Here is a 12,700-nt window from a genome sequence, read left to right on the forward strand (position 1 = left end):
CATCACCAGCCCCCTTACATCAGAGTGTCCCATCAGCAGCCCCCTTACATCAGAGTGTCCCATCAGCAGCCCCCTTACAACAGAGTGTCCCATCACCAGCCCCCTTACAACAGAGTGTCCCATCCCCCTTACAACAGAGTGTCCCATCAGCACCCCCTTACGTCAGAGTGTCCCATCCCCATTACATCAGAGTGCCCCATCAGCACCCCCTTACGACAGAGTGTCCCATGAGCAGCCCCCTTACATCAGAGTGTCCCATGAGCAGCCCCCTTACATCAGAGTGTCCCATCAGCACCCCCTTACATCAGAGTGTCTCATGAGCAGCCCCCTTACATCAGAGTGTCCCATCAGCACCCCCTTACATCAGAGTGTCCCATGAGCAGCCCCCTTACATCAGAGTGTCCCATCAGCACCCCTTACATCTGAGTGTCCCATGAGCAGCCCCCTTACATCAGAGTGTCCCATCACCAGCCCCCTTACATCAGAGTGTCCCATCAGCACTCCTTACATCAGAGTGTTCCATCAGCACCCCCTTACATCAGAGTGTCCCATCAGCACCCCTTTACATCAGAGTGTCCCATCAGCACCCCTTTACATCAGAGTGTCCCATCAGCACCCCCTTACATCAGAGTGTCCCATCAGCAGCCCCCTTACATCAGAGTGTCCCATCAGCACCCCTTTACATCAGAGTGTCCCATCAGCACCCCCTTACATCAGAGTGGCCCATCAGCACCCCCTTACATCAGAGTGTCCCATCAACACCCCCTTACATTAGAGTGGCCCACTAAGCCATCGGCCCACCGGGAAACTCCCGGTAGTCCCAATGGCCAGTACATGCCTGGCGTTTTCCCCCTCCCACCGCCCTCCGGTGCTTCTACCGACTCACCGCTTCCATCGGTGAATCGGTCAGAGGATCCGCCGGCCTCCCCCCCCCCCCCCGGATAATACCACAGAGATTTCCGGCGGACCGGATCATCCCCGGAGTCTCTATGATCGTTTGGAGGCCGGGCGCGATGTTATGACGTCACGCCCGGGCCTCTGCATTCAAAATAACGGCGCCGATTTGGCTAGGAAGCCAGGATAGTTTATTTATTTTTTTATTTTTTTATTTTAGGCTTCCCAGCCTAGAGGTGAGATGTGGGGTCTTATTGACCCCCCCCCCCCCCCCATATCTCACTGTAAATAGGTCCGATCATGCCATATTTCTATTACAAGGGATGTTTACATTCCTTGTAATAGGAATAAAAGTGATCAATTTTTTTTTTTTTTAAGTGTCAAACTAAAAAAAATAAAAGTAAAATTAACAATAATAATAAAAAAAAAAATTAAAGCGCACCTGTCCCCGTGAGCTCGTACGCAGAAGCGAACGCATACTCAAGTCCCGCCCACATATGAAAAAACGGTGTGCAAACCACACATGTGAGGTATCGCCACGAACGTTAGAGCGAGAGCAATAATTCTAGCACTAGACCTCCTCTGTAACTCAAAATAGGTAACCAGTAAAAAAAAAATTTTAAGCGTCGCCTATGGGGACTTTTTAAATACCAAAGTTTGGCGCCATTCCACGAGCGCGTGCAATTTTGAAGCGTGACATGTTGGGTATCTATTTACTCGGCGTATCTTCATCTATCACATTATGCAAAAACATTTGGCTAACTTTACTGTTTGTTTTTTTTTAAGTATGAAACGTTCGAAAAATTGCTGCGCAAATACCGTGCGAGATAAAAAGTTGCAACAACCGCCATTGTATTCTCCAGGGTCTTTACTAAAAAAAAAAACATATATATATATATATATATATATATATATATATATATATATATATATATATATATAATGTTTCGGGGTTCTATGTAATTTTCTAGCAAAAAAATGATGAATTTTACATGTAGGAGAGAAATGTCAGAATTGGCCTGGATGCGAAGTGGTCAATACGGATGTCAGAGCCTTTCCAGTAGTGAGGAGCAGATCCTCCTTCATATTAAGGCCTGAACCCTGGGTATGGAGGTCACTCAGCTGGGGGGGGGGGGGGGGGGGAGATCCTGGTATAATATTAGAAATAATGTCATATAATGTAAATATTGCAATGTAAATGTTCTGTTTCTTTCCTATTATTCTTGGTTAATAAGTGATCAGTTGCTATAGGGCCGCAGGACAAACACGACCTTCACCAGATAGCTGCGGGACAAAGACAATAGCTGCATGACGGACAGGACTGACCGAGCGTGACCCGGAGAAATAGAGCTGCCTGGAGTGTGCGTCCGGGGGCTGACTTGACATCAATAACAGGATAGAGGGGGGGGCAGCAAATGTTGTCACATTCAGGAATTCCTCATCGATCCTCATAAATCATACGTTCAGTGAATACATGTCTAGCGCTACATCCCCCCCCCCCCCCAGGGCCGTCTTTAATATTGATTGGACCCTGGGCAAAACTTTTCTTGGGACCCCCCCCCCCATGCACTTTTGCTCTCCACCTTCTCTACAATAAAGAGCAGCTAGACTCAAAATCAGTTTACTGAATCAGATCAGGCAGCTATTGAGATTGGTTGCCAGAGGTTACAGTGTATCAGTACCGCTCACTGACTGGTTACTAGAGGTTACAGCACACATTACCACTCACTGATTAGTTGCTAGAGGTTTACAGCACATGATTTATGCTTGTTGATTTACAAATGAATGCCACTGCTATTTACATGTAAACACAGGGTCTGCAAGTGAGTCATCTGTACACAACAAAAGGGCAGAGATGGGCAGCATTAGTAGAAGCACTTCACACTGAGATATCGGACACAGCACAGGACTAAAAGCTCAATGAACAGGGGAATTTAAACAAGGATAGTTGGCAAGTATGAGGCAGCTGCTTTGGGCCCCACAACAATGACAGCTGCCCCTTTTGCCCTGCCTTAAAAATGGCCCTGCCCCTCCCCAAAGGGCTGCTGGATTTCGGGTCCCCTCTCAGGCTACACAACATAGCTTCCTCACTCCCCCAACTCTTTGACACAGTGGACCACCCCCTCCTCCTCAAAAGACTCCACTCCTTTGGTCTCCATGACTGTACTCTTCACTGGTTCTCATCCTACCTATCCCACTGCTCCTTCAGTATCACTTACAACTCTACTTCCTCCTCTCCTCTTCCTTTCTCCGTCGGGGTCCCCCAAGGTTCTGATCTTGGACCTCTCCTTTTCTCAATCTACACCCCCTCCCTGGGTCAGTTGATTGCCTCCCATGGCTTTCATTATCATCTCTACGCTGATGACATCCAAATCTATCTCTCCACCCCCCCAGCTATCTCCATCTGTCCCCTCACGCATCACCAACTTACTAGCAGACATATCAGCCTGGATGTCACATCACTTCCTCAAACTCAACCTATCCAAAACCGAACTCATGATATTTCCTCCCCCAGGTGACACTTCCCCTGATCTCTCTGTCATTGTCAACGGCTCAACTATCAACTTGTTCCCCCATGCTAAGGTCCTAGGCAGGCATGTACTGGGCATTGGAACTACCGGGAGTTTCCCGTGGGCCGATGGCTCAGTGGGCCAGTCAGGTGCAGTCCTGGAGCTGCTCCTCACTTATAGGAACGATCGCTATTTCATTCCTATCACCAAGGAGCAGCTGCCGACACTTGCTGGAATGAGGATTAGGCTTTCTTCTCCCTTCAACCTGGGGAGATAGACAGCAGGCAGGCTTTCCTTCCTCTCTCCCCTTATCACTTGTCACTTATCACATGACTGGAGAGAGGAAGAGAAGCTGCCTTCATTCTGGAGAGCTGTAAGTACACGTGGGATGGGAAGAAGAGGGGTGATGCCTGGTGTAAGAGGACACTGATGGGGACCCCTCTGATGTAAGGGGGTGCTGATTGGGACCACTCAGATGTAAGGGGCTGCTGATAGGGACCACTCTTATGTAAGGGTGTGCTGATGGGGACCACTCTGATGTGAAGGGGGTGCAGATGGGGACCACTCTGATGTAAGGGGGTGCTGATGGGGACCACTCTTATGTAAGGTAGTGCTGATGGGGACCACTCTGATGTGAAGGGGTGCTGATAGGCCACTCTGATGTAAGGGGTTGCTGATGGGGATCACTCTGATGTAAACGGGTGCTGATGGGGAACATTCTGATGTAAGGGGGTGCTGATGGGGACCACTCTGATGTAAGGGGGTGCTGATGGGGACCACTCTGATGTAAGGGGGTGCTGATGGGGACCACTCTGATGTAAGTTGGGTGCTGATGGGGACACTCAACATTAAAGTGGGCCGATTTGGATGAAGTCCAGGGCCAAATTTTTGTCCCAGTCCAGCCCTGGTCCTAGGTGTAATCATGGGCACCGAACTAACCCTTTTTGGGCCCCACATCTTATCTGTAGCCAAAATTTGCCACTTCAACCTTCGCAACATCTCCAAGATACGCTCCTTCCTAACCAATGTCACCACAAAGCTTCTAATCCACTCCCTGGTCATCTCTCGCCTCGACTATTGCAACTCCCTCCTCATTGGCTTACCTCTATCCCCACTTCAGTCCATCGTGAACGCTGCTGCCAGGCTCATCGACCTTACAAACCGCTCAGCCTCTGCTATACCCCTCTCTGCCAATCCCTCCATTGGCCCCAACTCAACCAACGAATTCATTTCAAGATACTAACAATAACTTACAAAGCCATCCACAACCTTGCCCCCAGCTACATCACTAGCCTAGTCTCAAAATACCAACCTAATCGTTCTCTTCGCCCCTCCCAAGACATCCTGCTCTCTAACTCCCTTGTCACCTCCTCCCATGCTCACCTTCAGGACTTCTCCAGAGCCTCTCACATCCTCTGGAATGCTCTACCTCAATCTGTCCGACTTTCTCCTAGTTTGTCCACTTTCAGACGATCCCTGAAAACTCATCTCTTCAGAGAAGCTTATCTGGGCCCCACCTATCAACTGTACTTTTATTTACTCCATCGGCACATCGCCCACAGTTATTACCTCCTGTATCTCTTGACCTTCAATCTTATGCCCCGTACATACAATTTCCGACAACAAAACCCGTGGATTTTTTGTTTGAAGGATGTTGGTTCCAACTTGTCTTGCATACACACGGTCACACAAATGTTGGCCAACAATTACGAAGGTAGTGAGGTACAAGACGTACGTGATATCTCCATTACGAATGCTAGTTATATCTCCGGCTTGTACTTGGTTCCGAGCATGCGTGGACTTTTGTCTGATGGACTTGTGAACACACGATCGGAAAGTCCGACAACAAAAATTTGCTGATGGAAAATTTGAGAACCTGCTAGCCAACATTTGTTGGTGGAAAGTCTGACAACAAATGTTCGATGGAGCACAAAACACGGTCGGACTATCTGCCAACAAGCTCACATCCAACATTTGTTGTCGGAAAATCCGATCGTGTGTACGGGGCATTAGATTGTCAGCTCTAAGGAGCAGGGCCCTCTGATTCGTACTGTATTAAAGTGCATTGTATTTGTACTGTCTACTGTTGGCGCTATATAAATCCTGTATAATAATAAAATATAATAATTCTCATTCAGAGACGAGAAATCTGTCCATGGGCTTTTCTGTTGTTGTTTTAGTTGGAGAAAAACAATTTGAATAGGATATGGGAATCATGGGATGCCCAACTTGACTTGAAGAACAACAAATGAGGTCAACTATAATACCGAAAAAGATTTGCGCTTAAATATGATACAAATTACATAAATCAATTTGTGAAAAAAAGTGAAAAAATATGAAAAAATATCCAGTGTAGATAGGAAGTCCATAAGTGACGGAAAAGAGATTACTCTTCTGTGTTCAAAGTCTCTTCATTTAGTGATCCACCTCCATCACCAATGGAAAAACGTCCAAATAGTAAAGCCGCCACCAGATAAGCAAAAATGCACGCTTACCAACTATCGTGTGACCTCCTACTTAAAGAGTGGTCATGTATTAGGGGACCCAGCCCGTAATATCACTGTGGCAATCACTCCAGCTCCTCCGTCAATTGGCGATTCAGGCCGGCTGTTACTCAGATGCCAACCCATATAAGTATACCATATAAAAAAGAAAGGTGCTTCGATAGTGTAAAATCTCATGGGTAAATTTATTAAACTATTCAAAATATCACTCACATTCCACTATGTCATAAAAGCGCTGTAAAAAAAAATCCAAGCACAAGCGGCTCCTGCACTTCCGGGACTTTGCAATGATGTCAGCATGTGTTCCTGCCTACGTGTTTCGTCACACATGGCGTTGTGAAGGGGCATGCATGAGATCAACTTCCTTCTCTATGTACACTGGGAAAATGACCAAATACTTAAAGCGGAGGTCCACCCTAAAATGGACCTCCGCTCATCGGAATCCCCCCCCCCCTCCGGCGCCACAATCGGCACCTTTCAGGGGGGAGGGGGGTGCAGTTACCTGGATAATCCAGGTAACTGCACCCACTTCCGGGCTAGCTCTCTGCGGAAAGGGGCGTACGTTACGCCCCTTTCCGCAAGCGCCCGCCCCCTTCAGCAAGTGCCCCGCTGCCTGCTGGGAAACACACAGCTCCCAGAGGCAGCGGGGACCGTCCGGATTGCGCCGCGCGGCTCGCGCATGCGCAGTAGGGAACCGGGAAATGAAGCCGAAAGGCTCCATTTCCTGATTCCCATACCCAAGATGGCGGCGGCAGGACCCGCCAGACGAGCGAGCGATCGGCTTCGGGTGCCGACATCGCGGGCGCGCTGGACAGGTAAGTGTCACTATTTAAAAGTCAGCAGCTGCAGTATTTGTAGCTGCTGGCTTTTAAAAAAAAAAAAACGCGGAGTCCCGGTGGACTCCCGCTTTAACTGCATTCCCTCTGAAACAGCAACAGTCTTTCTGGACTTGGCAAAGGAAATGCCCCTTCTAGCAGCTCTGTTTCCCCTGGGTGGAATTTTAGCAATGCCCCTTCTAGCAGCTGTTTCCCCTGGGTGGAATTTTAGCAAAGTCCCAGCTTGCAGGAGCTTTATGTGCCCTCTCTTGAAAATACCAGCCCACTTTGCTGCTTGTCTGAGGACAAGGGATTGAGAATAAGCTTGTTGGCACTGTTCCAGATAGCTTGCTGGATATTGCATGGGGCAGCGCTCTCCCTTCTAAACCCTGGGGGTGTAGAGGTACTCACGCTGTCCCTGGAAACCCTTCTGTCTCAGAAGAGACTGCTGTTCGGGCCTCCTGCTGTCCATGCAAGCCAGGGGTCTCCTAGAAGAGACTGCAGGGTGGTGGAGAGTTCTCTGGCCTTCTTCCTTCAGCTCCCAGCCTGGAGGCAGAGCTCCCCTCAGCTCCAGGGTCCCCTCTCAGGCTACACAACACAGCTTCCTCACTCCCCACTCTCCCCTTGCTGGTCAGGCTCCACAATATTTAAGGGCTGATCCAGCCACCCTGCCAGGGGATTGGCTAGCTTCCCATAAATATGCAGATCAGGACCTCCTGGCCTCTACCCACTAGCTTATAGAAACTTCTACAATCTTCCAGAACCAGGGGAAGGTACCAGAGACCTGCCCTGTAAAGCCCTCCAGCTTGACCTACAGCAACCCCAATAAATTAACAAGGCTACTGTGACTTTACCTACACTAGTCTGCACACTAGAGGGTGCTACACATGTTTGTGCTGTTTCGTCTTTGCATGATTGTAGCTCACATACAGTATATGTTTATAGGCTGTCCATGTTGGCATTTACTATATCTCAGCTGGTACAGCCAGCATCCTTGCTGAAGGACTGCTCAGATAAAACTAGTGAGCCTTTTAGGGCATGCATTGTTTTTATTCAGTAGACTGATAGACAAGAACTGAGAGAGAGAGGAACAACGAAGTACAATCACAGAGCATCTAAACAGGGAGCAGAAACTGATATATTTAGCAGGTAGATGTAATTCCCCAATAAATACAAACTCTATAAAGACATATTTATTTTTTTAATTTACAGTACTGTAGATCTAAACCCAAGGGATAAATTACATGTTAAAATCGATCTCCATGGAAAAACCCTCCCCACCGCCAGGGTTAACTGCTCATTTTGTCTAGGGGATGGCGAATAAGGTGCTATACTTACCTTATTCCTTGCAACCCGCAGGCGTCCTCCACTCTGTGCGACCTCGGCCCACCGAAGCCGATTCATTTCGCTGTCTGACCAGTGGCAATTCTCTGACATCATCCCGTACAATGCAGCACCAGCAGACCTACATTGTACGCGAGGAGCGCCCGCCCACATTCCGTAAGGTTCGGCAACTGAAGAGCGCGCCGGCTGCAGGGGGAGCGAGTAACAGGGTAAGTAAATCATCTTTATTTATTTTCTCTTGAGAAGAGTTGATGAACCACTTGAAGATTGGCATGTTTCACCCCCCTTGCTGCCCAGGCCATTTTTCAGCTCTCAGCGCTGTCACACCTTGAATGACAGTTACTCAGTCATGCAACACTGTACCCAAATGAATTTTATATCATTTTTTTTTTAGATAGATAGAGATTTCTTTTGGTGGTTTTTAATCACCACTGGGCTTTTTATTTTTTTGATATATAAACTAACAAAAAAAAAAAAGCGAGGACAGTACAAATACCACCTAAATGACCCCGTTTTGGAAAGTAGAGAGTCCAAAGTATTTAGTAAGAGGCATGCCAAGTTTTTTTTTTTTTTTACGTCATTTTTATTTTATGCCACATTTTTGGGGAAAACGAAGAAAGAAAATAAAATTTGATTTTATTTCACAAAGTTGTAATTTCTCGCACCCAGAATAAGCATACATTTGGCTACACCCCAAGACACATTCTGCTATGCCTCCGGAGTATGGGGTTACCATATGTGTGAGACTTTTTCCGCTGCCTAGGTGCATAGAGAGGTCCAAAATCCAAGGAGCACCTTCAGGCTTTCTAAGGACATAAATTACTCATCTCATTTTCTGACAACCTGGCCCTGAAGTGCCAGGACAGGAGAAACACCCACAAAATAACCCCGTTTTGAAAAATAGACCCTCTGAGGTATTTAATTAGAGACACGGTGAGTCTTTTGAAGATCAGATTTTTTTGGAAAATTAAGAAATAAAATGAAATTGTATTTTTTGTTTACACACAGCTGTCAAGTAATAAAATATTTTTATCACACAGCAAGAGCATACTAATGCCCCATACACACAGTCGGAAATGCCGACGGAAAAAGTCAGATCCGATTATGTTGTCGAAAAATCCGATCTTGTGTGGGCTCTATCGGACTTTTCCCGTCGGAATTTCCGCCAGAAAAAAGTTTGAGAGCTGGATCTAAAATTTTCTGACAACAAAATCCGATCGGACTTTTTCCGATTGTGTGTAGAGAATTCCGATGCACAAAGTGGCACGCATGGTCAGAAAAAAAATTGGAGATGAAAGTTAGTGGCTACTGGCCTCTATGTAGTCCCGTCGTACGTTTTGTACGTCACCTCTTTCCGAACGATCAGATTTTCCAACAACTTTGTGCGACCGTGGACAAGTTTCAGCCAAAATCCGTTGGAAAAAATCAGATGGATTTTGTGGTCAGAATGTCTGACCGTGTGTATAGGGCATTAGAATGACACCCAATACACATTCTGCTATCCCTCCCTAGTATGGGGACACCACATATATGAAACTCTTTTTCAGCCTAGCCAGTAGCCACCTGTGTGATACTTCTTTAAAGTTTGGACTGATTTTTTTCAGGAGTGTGTAGCGCTCATGCTCCATCATAGCTGGTTCCAGCATCCTGGATTTGGCTATGATGCATTCTCGCTTCTGTCTGTCCACCTGCAAGGTAATTGATATAGCCAGTCTCTGGTTGGAGACCAAACCTGATTGAAGCCAGCCAAGCCTGCAGTCCCATGCTTGTGATAGTGCTGGTTACACGTGCTCAAGCTCCCTGTTTGTCCTGGTCTGCTGTCTGGATTCCCTTGTTGACGACCTCGGATCGGATATCGACTATTCTCTGAACTTTGCTTGCCTTTTGACTATGTATTTGGCCCTGACTATTCTGAACATGACCTGCCTTGTACCTGGATTGTCACTGAACTACTCTGCCCGTCTGCCAACCACAAGTACCTGTTTGCTGTGCTCAGTTTGGGCCTGCCCTGGCGTGGTGGCCAGGCACTATAGAGTTGTGTATAAGTCCTGGGAGGTAACCAAGTACCAGTAGGTCTGCTTGCCTTATGGGAAAGGGGGCTGCTATAGGTGAAGAACACAGAAGCCAGCTGTAGTGTCTGACCACTTGCGTTATGGGTAAGCGCGATAATTATGTACCGGTCATTGTATCATGTGTATCACAAAAGTCAACCAACTGTCAATCAAAAACAGTGTGTCGTAATGGTCACCTCTGTACAAGTGGTCATGGAATACAGCTTAATGTAGAGTCGCCTATAGCAGTCCCCACTCCTAAGAGCCAAGCAAGCCTAGCCTACTGGTAAGTGACTGCCCCAGGAATGCCATATTTACTGGCCAGGAGCTACTGGAGGCTGAAGAAAGGGTGAGCAAAATAGTTCCTGTTGTTCCAGGAGTGCAGTTGTCTGGAGGCAATGGCTGGTATTGGTATTTCACATGAACATGCCATTGCCACGTGGGTCATTTCAGGTGGCAGGCAGAGACATGGTCAGCAAACAGGCAACAGGGCAACAGGCAGAAAGGTGGTCAGCAAACAGGAACACTTCATACCGGTCTGGTGACACTGGCAACTGGTGTGGCAGCAATCAGGTACGCTGTTGCTGGGGCACACTGATCTGGTGAAACAGAGACTGGTGTGGTGGTGATCAGGAACACTGTTGCTGGCTTATACTGATCTGGTGACACTGGCACTGGTGTGGCAGTGATCGGGAACACTTTTGGTGGCTTACACTGGTCTGCTGTGGTGGCGATCAGGAACGCGGTTTCTGGCTACATTCATCTGGCAGAACTGTGACTGGTATGGTGGTGATCAGGGAAGTGTGACTGGCTGCACTGGTCTGGTGACATTAAACTGCTGTGGCTAGTGTTTAGAGACACTGGCTAACTGCACTGGCATATATTGATGTCAGAGCAGCTAGCTAATGGTCTGATGACACTGTGACTGGTGTGTTGGTGATCGAGGACACTGTGACTGGCTGCACTGGTATGGTGACACTGGGACTGGTGTGGAGGTGATTGCGGTGATCAGGGACACTGTGACTGGCTGCACTGGTATGGTGACATTGGGACTGGTTTGGCAGTGATTGTGGTGATCAGAGACACTGTGACTGGCTGCACTGGTATGGTGAGACTGGGACTGGTGTGGTGGTGATTGCAGTGATCAGGGACACTGGGACCGGCTGCACTGGTATGGTGACACTGGGACTGGTGTGGTGGTGATTGTGGTGATCAGGGACATGCTGCACTGGTATGGTGACACTGGGACTGGTGTGGTGGTGATTGTGGTGATCAGGGACATGCTGCACTGGTATGGTGACACTGGGACTGGTGTGGTGGTGATTGTGGTGATCAGGGACACTGGGACCGGCTGCACTGGTATGGTGACACTGGGACCGGCTGCACTGGTATGGTTACACTGGGACCGGCTGAATTGGTATGGTGACACTAGGACCGGCTGTACTGGTATGGTGACACTGGGACTGGTGTGGCGGTGATTGTGGTGATCAGGGACACTGACTGGCTGCACTGGTATGGTGACACTGGGACTGGTGTGGAGGTGATTGTGGTGATTAGGGACACTGTGACTGGCTGCACTGGTCAGGGCCGTCTTTAAGGCAGGGCAAAAGGGGCAGCTGCCCTGGGCCCTGTCATTGTTGTGGGGCCCAAAGCAGCTGCCTCATACTTGCCAACTATCCCAGTGTAAATTCCCTTGTCCCTTGAAGTTTTAGTCCTGTGCTGTGTCCCAATATCTCAGTGTGAAGTGATGGTACTAATGCTGCCCAGCTCTGCCCTATTGTTTTTTACAATTGACTCACCTGCAGAAGTAAATAGATGCGGCTGGCAGCATTTATATGTAAATAAAGGCAGCATTCATATGTGTATTATGCTCCCCTGCAGTGAGGAGATGATGTGCTGTGACTTCTAGCAGCCAATCAGTGAGCAGTATTACTTTACAGTAATCTCTAGCAACCAATTAACAAGCAGAAATCATTTGCTGTAACCTCTAGCAACTAATCAGTGAGCCGTAATGTGTGCTGTAACCTCTAGCAACCAGTCATTAAGCAGTAATGATATGCTGTAATCATTGGCAACCAATCGCAATTGCTGCCTGATCTGATACAGTAAACTGATTTTAAGTCTAGCTGCTATTTATTGCATGTCTCAGAGCAGGTGGAGAGCAAAATTTCATGGGGGGGGCCCAAGAAAATTTTTGCCCAGGGTCCAATCAATATTAAAGACGGCCCTGGCACTGGTATGGTGACACTGGGACTGGTGTGGTGGTGATTGTTGTGATCAGGGACAATGGGACTGGCTGCACTGGTATGGTGACACTGGGGCCAGCTGCACTGGTATGGTGACACTGGGACCGGCTGCACTGGTATGGTGACACTGGGACCGGCTGCACTGGTATGGTGACACTGGGGCCGGCTGCACTGGTATGGTGACACTGGGACCGGCTGCACTGGTATGGTGACACTGGGACCGGCTGCACTGGTATGGTGACACTGGGGCCGGCTGCACTGGTATGGTGACACTGGGACCGGCTGCACTGGTATGGTGACACTGGGACCGGCTGCACTGGTATAGTGACACTGGGA

The 12,700-nt window shown here is 48.1% G+C and overlaps 1 protein-coding gene across 2 annotated transcripts in view; it reads left to right on the forward strand.

Moving 5' to 3' along the window:
* The window catches only part of LOC143997746 (cyclic nucleotide-binding domain-containing protein 2-like), a 117,245-nt gene that overhangs the window by 32,003 nt on the left and 72,542 nt on the right, over nt 1-12,700 (forward strand). The window contains exon 1 of one of the 2 annotated variants that reach the window (XM_077493538.1): nt 8,087-8,276. The exons of the other annotated variant lie outside the window; for it this stretch is intronic. Coding sequence (XP_077349664.1) covers nt 8,172-8,276 — 105 coding nt within the window. The 5' untranslated portion in view covers nt 8,087-8,171. Of the gene's footprint in view, nt 1-8,086; nt 8,277-12,700 lie in introns of those variants that run through there. 2 annotated transcript variants of the gene reach the window in all.

Source organism: Lithobates pipiens, unplaced genomic scaffold (genome assembly GCF_037356315.1).
Source record: "Lithobates pipiens isolate NorthernLeopardFrog02 unplaced genomic scaffold, aLitPip1_a1.2 Scaffold_19, whole genome shotgun sequence".
NCBI classification, from domain to species: domain Eukaryota; kingdom Metazoa; phylum Chordata; class Amphibia; order Anura; family Ranidae; genus Lithobates; species Lithobates pipiens.